Here is a 13,967-nt window from a genome sequence, read left to right as displayed (position 1 = left end):
AGTGGCTGGGAAGCAGGGCTCTCTGGGCATCTTGATTCATAGCCCTCCAAGGTCACTTCATCCTTGTCTGCGCGGACTCTGCCATTAGAAGCAGTGGAGTCATGGCTGGGGTCCAGGCCCAGTGCGTGGCCATTCAGTGCTCATCCAGCTGTCCTCTGTGGCGAGGCCCGTGTTGCCCAGCCCTTCAAAGGAGGAAACGGAGGTCAAGAGTGGGGCAGTACTGACTCTGGCACAGCTGGGTTGGCTCCCGCCTCAGGACCCACCATTATTCTCCAAAGGAGGGCTGCTCCGCCAGGAGGCTTCCAGTTCCACACGATTTTTTCCCTTGTGGCCCCAATTTTCCCTTAATGATAATGATGACGATACTGGCAGCGGTTGACATTTTGGGGGTGTTTTCTTTGTGCCAGGCACCAACAGCCCTCTACAGCAACAGGTAATTAAATGAGCTCCCGTTGGCAGAGGAGGTGACAGGACGTTGGAATGGCAGAGTCCGAAGGGCCCACTTTGTCGTCTGGGCTCTGCCGCCTGCTTATCTACCCGACCGGCAGCTCATTCACTCCACTCCGCGCGCGCGCGCGCGGTGTGGCACCTGCTCCACACTCCAAGGCCTCCGCTTCTCCGGATGAGCTCGGGTACGCGCCCCGCAGCACCAGGCCAGGGAGAGGCGTGGAGCCGGTGAGAGCCTCCAGCGCCCCCCGCGTCGCGCGGGAGGTGCCGGGGACCGCGGAGGCAGGGCGGGGAGGGACCCGCGGCGGCGCGCAGAGCAGACCGCAGTGCAGCCGGCGCTAGGACCCGCGGGATCCTCCCTGGCCGCGGCACCTCCCGCTTCGCCGCCACCCTACCTCTCCGCCACCCCAAAAATGAGGAAACGGAGGAACTTGCTCCAAGTTGTGCAGCGGGGCCCGCCTTGGGGGTGCGCAGCTGGCACGCGGGGGCCCTCCTGGGGGCGGGGGCGGGGCGCGTCCCGGGGACGCCCCCTGAGCAGGTGAGCGCGGCGACGGGATTGGGGGTAGACACCGCAAGGGCAGTGGAAGCGAACCAGAGGGCTCCATGGGGGCCCGGGCGTTCGCGGGAGGGGCCGGTGTGCGCTCGAGTGTGCACGTCCGGGACGCGCGACGGGTACGCTGCTGAGGTGGGGGTGGTTAGAGGCGATCAAGCGTGGGGTGGGGAGTATTCTGGGTGGGGGTGTGCGCGTCTGCGAGTCCCCAGGTGTGTGTATCAGCGCGTCCACGTGGAGGCATGTGCGCGTGTGGCGGAGATGCGTGTGCGCGGCCCTATGTGTGGCTCTGCGTGCCTGGGTGGCCCAGCGTTTGGCGCCCAGCTGTTCAAGTGTGGGTCTGTGTGTGTTAGTGGGTGGGCAGATACACACGTTTCCAGATGTCCCAGCACCTGTGCATGTGTACACACATGTAGAGGCGTGTGCACACCTGTCTCTGGGGGGCATGCCTTTGCTTACACACCTGGGTGCCTGTGGGTACCTGTGTCCACCTGTGTCCAAGCCCTGTGTGTTTCTGTGTATGCTCGTGTGTACATGGATCAGTATAGGTGTGAGTACACATAGGGTGAAGATTTATGGGGGTGCACATTGGAGGAACCAAGATTCACCCCCCAACTTGCCCCACTGTCCAGCCAGTTGCGGTAGGGTAGATGGGGGTGGCAAGGGGTGGAAAAGTCCCCAACCAAGCAGCAATGAAGGAGTGTGTGTGTCAGTCCTGGGTTGGGGTGGGGCAGTCAGAGAGGTTCGGCTGGTGGCCAGAGGAGCCCAGCAGGGCTGCACAGCCTCCGCCCCACCTCCGGGTCAGAGTTTCTTAGGAATGACCTTGAATCATTCTGTATTTGCCTGCCCTGTTCCTGCCCACTCACAAGAAAAGAGGAAGAACCAGGGTCGATTAGGTGGCACCAAGCTCCCCATGTGCTGTGTGGGCTGCTGGGGCCTGAGCTAGGCACCTGTCCCCTCCCCAGCCCGTGGCCACTAGCTCTGTGCCCACCTTGTGCCTGTTTCCCTTCGGGAACCATGGTGGGACGTGGTGCCACGGTTTCCTTGCTGGTGTTTCATGGCTGTGACTCTGCTAAGGAACTCCCCTGGGTAAAGGCCACCTTCCCAAAGGGCCTTCGGGAACCCATACCTGAGCCCCCTGCCCCCGGCTGTCCTTCCGACCTGGCTTGGGCTGGAAGTGGTAGTGATGGGTTGAATCTGGGCTCTCCAGCTGGTCTTTGCTTCCTCCCCAGGTGAGCCCTCGCTTCCTCTGTGCCTAGCACTCCTCTACCCATCTTAGCCAGGATGCCCACGGTGAGTACCCTCGACCTGGGTGCCTGTGGCCTCGGCCCTTCCTCAGCTCAGTCCATGCCCACAGGACCTGAGCTCCACAGGGAGGAGGACTATACTCTGACCTGCGTCCCTGTAGCTGCTGTCTCCCAGGCTTTCTGTTGTTTGGTGTTGCATTTCTTTCAGCTTTTCTTCCTGACCTGTGCTGAGCACCTGGTGTTTGGGACGCTAATAAATCTCTGTTGGCAGCTCCCTTGTCCTTTCTCCTCCTCTCGCTCTTTCTTTCTGTTTTCTCTGTCTCGATCCAATCTTTCTCTCTCCGGGGCATCTCCCTCATCTCCCCTTTGCCCCTCTCCCTCACCCCCTCACCCAGAGGCGCTGGGCCCCAGGTACCCAATGCATCACCAAGTGTGAGCACATGCGCCCCAAGCCTGGAGAGCTGGCCTTTCGCAAGGGTGACGTGGTCACCATCCTGGAGGCTTGTGAGGTGAGCAGTAGCTGGAGGGCCTGGGTGTGTTTGGGGACAGGACCCACAAACACACACATACGGACCCCTGGCTCCCTCCCTGGCAGAGCAAGAGCTGGTACCGCGCCAAGCACCACAGCAGCGGGCAGGAGGGGCTGCTGGCAGCCGGCGCACTACGGGAGCGTGAGGCCCTCTCCACTGACCCCAAGCTCAGCCTCATGCCGTGAGTTGTGGGGCGTCCTGGCATGGGGGGCCAGGAGGGCCTGGCCAGCCCAGTCCAGCCTGCCCTTCTGCCCCCACAGGTGGTTCCATGGGAAGATCTCAGGCCAGGAGGCGGTGCAGCTGCTGCAGCCGCCTGAGGACGGGCTGTTCCTGGTGCGTGAGTCAGTGCGACATCCAGGTGACTACGTGCTATGTGTGAGCTTCGGCCGAGATGTCATCCACTATCGCGTGCTGCACCGCGATGGCCACCTGACCATTGACGAGGCCGTCTGCTTCTGCAACCTCATGGATATGGTGGAGGTGCGCCCCACACCCCAGAGCCACATGCTCCCCAGTGCAGAGAAGCAGCTGGTCCCCATGGACCACCAACTCTCTAGGGGGTCTAAGTCCTCTAGGTCCCACCTCCAAGGACTGGGGTGGCTCCTTCGGGGACCTTCAGGAACCTCCAAGTTGACACCAATCCAGAGACCTCCCCATCTTCCCTGTTTCCCCCCTAGCCTCCATCCTTTTCTGTTTCCATGCAAACCAGCCCAACACATCCTGTGAGACCCAAACCCCTCTCCTTCTCATCAGCTCCTGCCCACCCCATCCAGACCACCCCTCAGGAAGGGGACAGGATGCAGGGGTTCCCCACACCCCAGGGTTGGACTCACGACCACCTCTGCCCTGTCCTGCCCTGCAGCATTACAGCAGGGACAAGGGGGCCATTTGCACAAAACTCGTGAAACCCAAGAGGAAGCCGGGGGCCAAATCTGCGGAGGAGGAGCTGGCCAAGGGTAGGTGTCTGCGCCCTCTCCACCCACATTCTCCCCCCTGGGGAGTCAGGGCCCTGGGGCCTGGCATGGGGCCAATGCCACAGCACTTGAGTATGGCGCCGTGCCTGGCACTGCGGGTGGAAGGCCTGGGCTGCCCCGGGGTTGGGCAAAGGGCACTCACAGACACTGATCATCTCAAGATTGAGCGGGTTCCCACACCTGCTGCTTCCCACACCCATGTCCTTATCACGCTCTGTCATCTGAGCTGGAAACTTGGCCCGAAATCTCAACCCACCGACCCTCCCACATCCCCTTCATGGTCAGGTTCTAACATCACTTAACACCCTGCCTGACCTCACACCTTTCCATCAGACCACATTCTTCCAGGTGGGCAGTCCCCCTTACTCCCAACTCTTACGTTTGTACCCCCAGAGGCAGCTTTCTACCATGATAGCCCACCCACATTGCTCCCCTGCTTAAAGGAGGGAGGCCCTGCAGCTCTTCCGCCTTCTAGAACATTCTCTTGTGGCTGAGCCTTCTTTCCTGCCTCATCTACAGGACCCTTCCTCCATTCACAAGCTCCCCCCCCCCCCCCGGCTGTGACTCATTTCCTCTCATGCCTCTGTGCTGTTGTGCGTTCTGTTACCTTCATCCGAAATGCTTTTTCAGCCTCTGTGTAGTGAAATCATCAATATTCAAGGCCCAAAGCAAATGCCCCCAACCACAGCCACCCCTACAGTCTGTGGAACCTGACACCCGTGGCTGTCTCCTTGAAAACACGAGTATCTCCTGGGGAGATCTGGCCGCCTTGGGGATGGCACGGCGTGGAGGCGGTGTCACCATTCCTGATGTACCTAAGGGGCTCCTGGTTTGGACGGGGTGCGGGGGGGACGCCCACAGAAGCTGCTAGGGGGGGAGGCGGGGAGGACACTGGCCTGCTTGTGACAAGGGTCAGGGAGGCGAGCACAGACCATGACGTACAGCACTGGAAGGGTCTAGAAGCTTTGCTGGTCTCCCTGTCTGTTGTGTTTTTTTGCTCTGTGTATATTCCTGGGTGGCCAGAGGTAAAGGACGATAAGGTGAAGAGCATTTGGGGTATTTGGAGGGACACAGTCTCCAGGTAGAAGAGAGATAGGCAGCCCTGAATCGGAGGCTCTGTTGCCTTCAACCACATGATAAAATGGTACCAGGAGTGGGTACATCAGACATGCCCTTGGACCATTGCTGGGAAAAGCGGCCACCTGAATGTGTGCCCGGGTGTGTCTCACCAGGTAGTACCCCCGAGGGGAGGGACTTGGGGAGCTTGTTACCCCTCTGACCAGGTCTTCATCCCACAGCCGGCTGGTTACTAAACCTGCAGCATTTGACTCTGGGAGCGCAGATTGGAGAGGGGGAGTTTGGAGGTGAGTGGGGGTGTGGCCTGAGGGGCATGTTCAGGTTTTGGGGTCACAGAGATGATTCACATCCATATTTAATACCTACTTGCTGGGTGTCTAAAGACAAACCACACCTCTCTATGCCTCAGTTTCCCCCTCTATGAAAGGGGGTTGACAACAGCTGTCGTGAGGAGTAAATTAACTCAGGCAGGTACCCAGGGAACGTAAATGAGTCCCTCACACCTCTAGGCTCTTGCACACGCTCGTCCCTCTACTCGGAATGCCATTCCCTGAAATGATTATTCTGGAAGGCTCTGTGGCTTAGGTCAGGGGTCTGCAGACCTTCTCTGGAAAGGGCCAGAGTGCAAATATTTTGTGGGCCAGATGGTCCCTGTCACATCTGCTCAGCTCTGCGTTTGTAGCAGGAAAGCAGCCCCAGATGACAGGTAAACCGATGGGCCTGACCATGTGCCAATAAAACTTTATTTATGGACACTGAATTTTGAATTTTGTATAATTTTCACATGTCACAAAAAAGCATTCTTTCGGTTTTTTTAAACCGTTGTAAGAATGTAAAAACCACTCTGAGATTGTGGGCCTTGCAAAAACATGACGGGACTGGATTTGGCTCAAGGGATTTTGGGTTTTGCTGACTCCTGGCTTAGATGATTCTCCTTGAGCAGGAGGTGTGGAGCTTGTAGGGGGAGGGGTTTTCCAGTCCTGGGGACCCGAGGCTCTGTGGGTGTACGTGGGGGTCAATGGGAGTGGTGTGTCCCGTGTCTGTCCCCACCTCTGTGGGTCCTGATCTCTGTCCCACCTGCCAGCCGTCCTGCAGGGTGAGTACCTGGGCCAGAAAGTGGCCGTGAAGAACATCAAGTGTGACGTGACGGCCCAGGCATTCCTGGATGAGACGGCGGTCATGACGTGAGTCCCAGCTGGGGCTCAGGCACCTGGGCTGGGGGTTCTGGCTGCACTCTCACCCCAGGCCCACCGCCCCACCACATCCTACCCCCAGGAAAATGCAGCATAAGAACCTAGTGCGTCTGCTGGGCGTGATTCTGCACCAGGGGCTCTATATCGTCATGGAGCACGTGAGCAAGGTGCAGTGGGGCCCAGGTGCAGCAGGGCGGGGGGTGGGGGAGCCAAGAGGCCTGGAACCCAACCCCCCGTCCTCCCCACAGGGCAACCTGGTGAACTTTCTACGGACTCGGGGCCGGGCCCTTGTGAACACCCCTCAGCTCCTGCAGTTTTCCCTGTGAGTGGGGACCCCTGGGGGACAGGGAGGAGGCTCTTCAAGGTCAAGGGGAAAGCGAGGCACAGAGAGGGAGGAGCCCCAGCCCCGGTGCCCCTGCTCTTCCCCAGGCATGTGGCCGAGGGCATGGAATACCTGGAGAGCAAGAAGCTGGTGCACCGAGACCTCGCCGCCCGCAACATCCTTGTCTCTGAAGACCTCGTGGCCAAGGTCAGTGACTTCGGCCTGGCCAAAGCTGAGCGAAAGGGACTGGACTCCAGCCGGCTGCCCGTCAAGTGGACGGCACCTGAGGCACTCAAACACGGGGTGAGCGCTCCTCTGTCTCCGGGTCCCTTGGAGCCCCAGCTCCACTGTGTGACCCTGGGCAGGTGTCTTGATCTCTCTGAACCTCCAAGGGAAATGGCTCTGCCTCCCCAGTGAACACTTGCCCTTAGTTGTTTTTTTTAGCCCCTATGTGGCCTCTCCTGTGTGTGACCCTGTCTGGGCCTCAGTTTCCCCATTTCTGGGCTCAGTGCTGAGGGCACGAATAGTCAACCTCCTTCCTGCACTGACTCTGACCTCCACTTGGTTGAGGGTGGGGGAACTCAGGGAGGAAAAAACCGGAGAGTAAAAATCAATCTAGGGGGACTTTTTTGAGGAAGCATGGGCTGGAGCAGACACCCTGAGGGGTCCTCCCTCACCCTAGTCTTGGGCCCACAGAAATTCTCCAGCAAGTCCGATGTCTGGAGTTTCGGGGTACTGCTGTGGGAGGTCTTCTCATATGGCCGGGCTCCATACCCCAAGATGGTGAGCATGGTCTGGGGGTGCGGAGGTACTGGGTTCCATGCGGGTCTGGGGCTGTGGCCCTGACCTCCAGCCCACATCGGTGTGTCCTCTCCCACAGTCGCTGAAGGAGGTGACAGAGGCCGTGGAGAAGGGGTACCGCATGGAGCCCCCTGAGGGCTGCCCAGGCCCTGTCCACACCCTCATGGGCAGCTGCTGGGAGGCGGAGCCCGCCCGCCGGCCACCCTTTCGAAAACTGGCTGAGAAGCTGGCCCGGGAGCTGCGCAGTGTGGGAGCCACTGGCCCTGTTGACGGACAGGACGCTGATGGCCCCACCTTGCCCTGTGGCCAGGACCCCTGACACTACCCAGCGGGGCTGTAGGCCCCAGAGAACCGAGGGGGGGGGGCTCCGGGTGGGTGGGGCATGGGCCAGGCCTGTGGAAGGTCAGGGCAAGCAAGCTGCCCACCTGGCTCAGAGCACAGACGCAGGCCCACATGGGTGCTTGGGGCAGCCCCTGGATACCACGGACCCAGGGAAGAGAAGGATTGGTGCCTGGATAAAGACTGGTTCCAAGGACTGTGGCCGTCTAAGTCTCTCTGCGTCCCCCGGCGTCCCCTCAGCCCAGGGCATTCGTACCACCCCCCCCACCCCCCACCCCCGATCACTCAGCCTGGAGTGATCCACCTGCCAGTCATCTGCCCACTGAGGGGTGTGCCCAGCTGGGACCCACTGACAGCCACTGTGGGAATACAGACCTCTGGGATGGAGCCACTCCATGGAACCACTTGCCATCACCCATAGGTCCCCACTGTGGTCCATCTGTGGGTGCCATATTCAACCCTCGAAGTCCCAACCCTTGGGTCGGTGCCCAATCCTCTGAGTTCTGGGCTCATGGGATCATGGGAGACTTGCCCCTCAGAGCTGCAGCAGGCATACAGGAGCCCAGGGAGGGTCTGCCACTGCGGCTGTGTCCCTACCTGGGGATGCTCCTGTGGGGCCACCCACATCCTCCACCTGTCACAATCCAACAGCCTAACCCAGTGACTTCAGGGAAGACTCAAGAAAAACTGACTGAGCAGCCTGTCCCGAAGCCCTGCCCCTCTTGTTCATTCTGGGGAGGGGTCGATCTCCAGGCTTCCTTCCCTGGGTCAAATCCCGACTTACCCCTAGCTGTGTAACCCCAGTGCAGTCCCAGACAAACTGGAGGGTTGGCATCTTTTGGGGGTATAAGGACCTTGAGGGCTCATATCAGTGAAGGGCTGAGCATACACAGTTGGTGCTGTTATTGCTGTGTCAACCACCCAATCTCAGTTGACGTTCCCATCCAGACAGCCTCTAGGCTGCCTGGAAGGGGTCTTGGGCCAGTCTGGGCTCCGTCCTACTCCAGGACTCCCCAAGTGGGGGAAGGGACACCAGGCCCGAGCATACATTCCCACCTCAGCCGACCCACCCCTTCCTGAGTTGAGCCTGGCTAAGAAATACTCCCAGGTCATGCTGACCTCCTGAGGTGCCCAGTGAAGCCCGGCCCACCTCCTAGCCTCAGTTTCCTCACCAGCACCTGAAGGGGTTTAGTGATTCTTCCTAGGGGAGAAGTGAAGGGTGGGAGGCCAGGGGGCAGAGTGGCCTGTCCTGTCCCTGCCTAATTCAGCTAAAGGGCACCACCTGTCCCTGCTCCCCCCCCCCCCCCAATCCGGCCTCTAAGCTGACTCAGTGTCTGCACTGTCAGCCACATCCCGCTAACTCTCCGAAAGCCCCTGCACCTGATGCTGGAGCCCTGCTGCAGCCTCTTCACCCACCCTGCCGATGAGCTAACTGGGGCCTGAGACCAGAGTCACTCGTTAGTGTTTTAAAGTGATGGAGCAATTAAGGGAATCATCTGCCCACCCCACAGGCCTGGCCCTCCCTGGCCACATATCTCACCTTACAGATGGGGCAGCTGAGGCCTGGAAGGGCCCCAGGAAGCACTAGCTGCCCCTCTGGCCTGCGCTCAGGGCACCTGGGGCCTCCCTTTGCCTCCCTACGTCAGCCCTCCCTCCTGGGACAATGGGAGCCACAGCTGGCTCCTTGTCTAAGGCTGCTTGGCCCTGAAATTGGCCCTAACTCCTCCAGGGCCTGGTCACCCCTTTTCTGGGTGTGCATGTACCTATGCCTTACTGTGTCTATCTCTCCATGTGTGTCTCTCTCCCTGCAAAGCCAACATTCCAGAAGGATCTATCTCTAATTTCTCTCATACTCCATGGTCCTTCCAAGTGCCTGGGTCTCCTCCAGGGAGACCACCGCCCTCCATTAAATCCAGCAGTCTGTTTTCAGGCCTCACCTTGGCCCCTCATCCCCAGCCCCTTCCTCTCGGTTTTCAGGGTACCCCCAGCCCACAGCCCCAGGCTTCTTGAATTGGGAGGGTTGTCAAACCAGTCTCAGGGGCTACCCCTGGATCCTGCTCCAGCTCTCAGACCGTCGTCTCTGTGACAATCCCATCATCCACCTGTCCCCAATGTCTCCCTCCCTTTCTGTTCCCCAAACTTTCTCCCCACAGAATTGCTCTCCTGTTCCCCATCCCCCCACTCCTCACCATCCCCATGACCTTTGCTCTTGCCTCTAGCCTCCTCCTGGCTTCCCATCTTGCCTACAATAGATACTCATCCCAACTACCATCTGACTGTGTCCTTTCCCTGCTCTACACCTCCCATGGCTCCCCAGTACCCTCTCCTTCACATCCAATCTTGTCCAGAATTTGCAGCCTTGCCTTCCATCTTCCATTCTGATTACTTTCCTTAAAAGAACAACCCAACCTACCCCCTTTCCTCCCTGTTGGAGTTTTCTCACTAAACCTCAGACCAACTGACATACTATATTTTACTTACATAGTTGCTGATTGTCTCAACTACTGTGTTTCCCCGGAAAATAAGACGTAGCCAGACCATCAGCTCTAATGCATCTTTTGGAGCAAAAATTAATATAAGACCCAGTCTTATATAACATAATATAAGACTTTATTATATTATATATGATATTATATTATACAAGATCTAGTCTTATATTATATTAAAATAAGACCGTGTCTTATATTAATTTTTGCTCCAAAAGACATATTAGAGCTGATGGTCCGGCTATGTCTTATTTTCAGGGAAACATGGAACATGGTAGGATGTCAGCTCCAAGACTTGTGTCTGTTTTGTTCACTGGTATACAGCAAGTGCTCAATAAATGTTTGAGTATGCGAAGAGTGAACTTCTATTCATACTTCAAAACCCAGCTAAAATGCCCCTTATGCCATGCCCTGTTCAGTAACCAGAAGAGCAAACTAAAATTGCCTTCACCTCTCAGAACCTCTGCTTCCCCAGCTCTGTTGACATCCATGAGTCTAAGAGGGCCTTTTTCTGGCCTCGCTGATAAAAACAGTAACAGCAGACATTCACTGAGTAGTCACTGCAAGCCAATCACTGTGCGATGCTCTTTCATCACCTCATTGAGTCCCGTGAGAGCCCTATGGGGTAGGTCCTGGTGCCGCCCGTTTTACATCCAGGAAAACAAGCCCAGAGACAGGGAGACCTTTGGTGTCCTGCTGCGAGGGGAGGTGGACCAAGGCGGGCAGTCCCCTCTACCCCCAGCCCTCCACCTGCCGGGCTCTCCCTTGTAGCTCAGGGCAGCTAGTGCTGGGCAGGAGGGGCCATCTCAATTAATCACCTTGTGCTAATCCTCCCCCACTCGACCCCACCCCCTCGGGTCTGGCTGGGGCAGGCCAGCAGCAGAGAAGGCGCTGAGCCTGCTGGGGCAGAAGCCCTGTGGCTACCTGGCTGACAAGGGCTGTTGGGGGTGGTGAGCACTGGGCAGGGGGGCCAAGGTGGGCATGCGGGGGAAGCTAGAGGTGCAGAGTCCCCCAGGGCAGAGGACTTGGGGGTAAGGAAGCATTCCAGGGGGCAGTGTCCCAACCTCCCTCCTGGGAAGTCCTAGATACAGAGACAGCCAGACAGAAAGACAGAGATGTAAGGAGAAAGAGGTGGCCAGGGAGAGCTGGAGAGGGAAAGAGAAAATCAAGGTGGGGGACAGAGACAGAGAAACGCACACAGAAAAAGAATCAGAGAAGGAAGTGGAAACAGAGACAGAGTGAGATAATCTGAGACTGACAGAGACAGACTGGGAAGGCAGAACGAATGCAGGACCCCATGGAGGGAAAAGCCCCTCCACATCTTATCCCAGACCCAGTCTGTGCTGGGAGCTCCCCTGCCCTCCCCAGCCTGCAGTCTCACTGCTAACTGTCCTGCTGCTGTCCCGCCAGGTGGAGGTAAGGAGGAGCCATGTTCCTGAGTCCTGGTGAGGGTCCAGTGGCTGAGGTGGGGGGGCCAGCACCCTGCGAGGAGGCCCCCAAGAAGAAACACCGGAGGAACCGCACCACCTTCACCACGTACCAGCTGCACCAGCTGGAGCGGGCATTCGAGGACTCCCACTACCCAGACATTTACAGCCGCGAGGAGCTGGCAGCCCAGGTGTACCTGCCAGAGGTGCGCGTGCAGGTGAGGGCACCCCCAAGGACCCAGGGAGGGAGCTGTATCCAGATAGGCACCCTCCCAGTGCGTGGGTGGAAGAGAAACTGGGAAGGCCTCCCGGAGGAGGGGTGTGTGGGACTGGGGCTGTGACATCTGAGTAGGAGTTTGCCAGATAGAAAGGAGAAAGGGCGTTTTTCTAGAAATCCAAACAGCGTGTACGAGGATGTGCAAGGGTTAAGTCAGAGGCGTTTCCATTGAGCTAGGTGTCAGTTAGGTGGAAGGGGAAGCAGAAAATGGAGCTGAGAAAAACCTTTGAAGGTTCTTGAGTGCTGAGCTGAGCGGCTTGGACTTCATGATCAAGGGCCAGAAGAGATAAGGGAGGAGGCTGAGGAGCCTGAGGCCCTGGGCAAAGAGAATGGCGAGGAGGGATTAGATTTCGGGGCAATGCAATGGGTGCCACGAAGCAGGGCTCCTTCTCTCAGTACAGCCTTGAGGCAGAATAACAAAACCTGTTGGTACCACAGCAGACTGGGAAGTCCAGAGAGGGGTGCTATGGATTGGGGGGGGGAGTGGGCTGTCCTTCCCACCAGCTCTGGGCTGGGAGCACCCTCTCGCTGCCTCCAGGTGTGGTTCCAGAACCGCCGGGCCAAGTGGCGGCGCCAGGAGCGTCTGGAGTCGGGCTCAGGGGCCATGGCAGCCTCGAGGCTCCCTGAGGCCCCAGCACTGCCGTTTGCCCGCCCTCCGGCCATGCCACTGCCCCTGGATCCCTGGCTGGGCCCCAGGCCCCCCACATTGCCCGCCCTCCCTCGCCTCCTGGGCCCTGGCCCAGGGCTGCAGGCGTCCTTCGGGCCCCATGCCTTTGGTTCAGCCTTTGCGGATGGCTTCACCCTGGAGGAGACATCCTTGCGGCTGCTGGCCAAGGAGCACGCACAGGCTCTGGACAGGGCCTGGCCATCGGCTTAGCCAGGTGCCCACCCAGCCCTCCCTCCTCCACCTGTCCCGAGGGCCTGGGACGTGCTGGGTGACAGATCTGGGCAAGGTCACAGAGCAACCCAACCAGCAGGCCAGGCCATCACTGAAGAGCAAGACTTGAGACCCCTGCCATCCCTACCCTCCCTGTCCATGGCCACCTATGCGGACCTCACCCTGCCTTTCAGGGAGACTGCTACCATCTTGGGAAGAAGGTGGCCACAGGGTTTCCAGGGTAGGGCCATGGGTGGCCTGAGGGGGGAGTCTCTACCCCTCTTGGGGCTTCAGTGCCCCCATCTGTCAAATGGGGGGTGGTGGATGGATTTGGAGGCCCTGGGACGGTAAGGCTGTAATCGGGAGCCACCAGGACCTTAATTCTGCGAGTCGATGACTCTAAATCCCTCCTAATCTTTCAGCCTGGCTCTCAGGGCCTCTCTCTCCGAGAAATAACTAGTAACAGCAGAGCAGCTCCTGTCCAGAGGCTTCCTTTCACAGCGTGCTTCTGTATGAGGCGGCACAGCCCTCAGCCCCATTGTACAGGGTGGTAACTAAGGCCCAGAGTTGGGAAGCCAGTTTACTGAAGCCACACAGCCAGTAGGGGGTGCAGCTGTTTTTCAAACTCATGCCTGACTCTGTTGCCCCAGGTGTACACTGGGTCCTTACTAGCGTGGGAAGCAGTGGCACCCAGGTGGGACCCAGGCCAGGGCTAATGGGGGATGATGGGAGAATATTGTCCATCCCTGCTCACTCCATGTTTCAATGTGCGGCTTATGTCCCCACTGACCACAGATCCCATCACATCTCCTAGCCCAGCCAGGCTGGGAGGGGGCCCTGGGGGCAAAGCCAGCATTTGTTCTGTTCAACCCTATGTGTCCGTCCGTCCGTCCGTCCAATAAGTGATGGGGACACAACAGTAAACAAAACAAAATCCCTACCCTAATGGAGCTATCATTCCAGTGGAAGAGACAAGATGCATGATTAAAAAATAACTAAAATATAAAACGCCAGCTGGTGGTAAATACAAGGGAGAAAAATAAAGCTAGGAAGGGCGAATGGAAGTGCATGGCAGGTGCTGCAGTTGAGTATGGTGGTTAGGGTAGGCTTCACAGTGACCTGAGCGCAGAGACCTGGAGGAAGTGAAGGAGGGAGCCATGGGGACCGCAGGAGAAAAGCAACCCAGGCGGCTCATAGGTGCAAAGGCCCTGGGGCACAGCCCAGCCGCGTGAGTTGGAGGAACAGCAAGGAGCCCATGTGTCACATGGAGCAGTGAGTGAGGGGGGGAGAGGTGAGGGCAAGGAGGTGACAGGGCAGGTCAGGCAGGGCCATGTTGCAATTACAACTTGGTTTTTCCCCTGAGATCCTGGGAGAGTTGGGATGCTCCATCTGCCCAGGGCAGGCCTCCAGGGAGAGGATG

At 58.4% G+C, this 13,967-nt stretch overlaps 2 protein-coding genes across 8 annotated transcripts; both read left to right on the top strand.

Moving 5' to 3' along the window:
* The first annotated feature begins 531 nt into the window (after positions 1-531).
* MATK (megakaryocyte-associated tyrosine kinase) lies at positions 532-7,677 on the top strand. Of its 7 annotated transcripts, none has more exons than XM_074337589.2 (13): positions 532-675; positions 2,230-2,290; positions 2,640-2,753; positions 2,840-2,955; positions 3,035-3,254; positions 3,637-3,730; positions 5,047-5,112; positions 5,910-6,009; positions 6,101-6,185; positions 6,267-6,340; positions 6,448-6,643; positions 7,037-7,123; positions 7,221-7,677. In XM_074337589.2, exons 2-13 carry the CDS (start codon positions 2,282-2,284, stop codon positions 7,458-7,460), a joined length of 1,401 nt encoding a protein of 466 aa, XP_074193690.1. In that variant the 5' UTR covers positions 532-675; positions 2,230-2,281; the 3' UTR covers positions 7,461-7,677. The 7 variants fall into 7 exon arrangements, with proteins under 7 accessions (XP_074193690.1, XP_088648410.1, XP_074193688.1 ...); XM_088792284.1 differs by lacking the exon at positions 532-675 and adding an exon at positions 724-913 and having other exon boundaries at positions 2,257-2,290; XM_074337587.2 differs by lacking the exon at positions 532-675 and adding an exon at positions 898-985.
* Positions 7,678-10,109: 2,432 nt separating this feature from the next.
* Positions 10,110-13,642, top strand: RAX2 (retina and anterior neural fold homeobox 2). The gene is made up of 2 exons (XM_019744054.3): positions 10,110-11,611; positions 12,209-13,642. Exons 1-2 carry the CDS (start codon positions 11,396-11,398, stop codon positions 12,545-12,547), a joined length of 555 nt encoding a protein of 184 aa, XP_019599613.2. The 5' UTR covers positions 10,110-11,395; the 3' UTR covers positions 12,548-13,642.
* Positions 13,643-13,967: the final 325 nt, after the last annotated feature.

The sequence above is a fragment of the Rhinolophus sinicus genome, chromosome 15 (assembly GCF_057876585.1).
Source record: "Rhinolophus sinicus isolate RSI-liver-muscle chromosome 15, RSI-T2T, whole genome shotgun sequence".
NCBI classification, from domain to species: Eukaryota; Metazoa; Chordata; class Mammalia; order Chiroptera; family Rhinolophidae; genus Rhinolophus; species Rhinolophus sinicus.
The sequence above is the reverse complement of the archived record's forward strand: the minus strand, read 5'-3'. Positions and strand labels throughout refer to the sequence as shown.

Excerpts from the sequence above, each read along its gene's own strand:
- RAX2 (XM_019744054.3), top strand. The coding sequence starts at position 11,396 with ATGTTCCTGAGTCCTGGTGAGGGTCCAGTGGCTGAGGTGGGGGGGCCA. Across the intron at positions 11,612-12,208 it reads TGCCAGAGGTGCGCGTGCAG|GTGTGGTTCCAGAACCGCCG; the intron begins GTGAGGGCACCC and ends CGCTGCCTCCAG.
- MATK (XM_088792284.1), top strand. The coding sequence starts at position 861 with ATGAGGAAACGGAGGAACTTGCTCCAAGTTGTGCAGCGGGGCCCGCCT. Across the intron at positions 914-2,256 it reads CAGCGGGGCCCGCCTTGGGG|CACTCCTCTACCCATCTTAG; the intron begins GTGCGCAGCTGG and ends CTCTGTGCCTAG. Across the intron at positions 6,010-6,100 it reads GATGAGACGGCGGTCATGAC|GAAAATGCAGCATAAGAACC; the intron begins GTGAGTCCCAGC and ends TCCTACCCCCAG.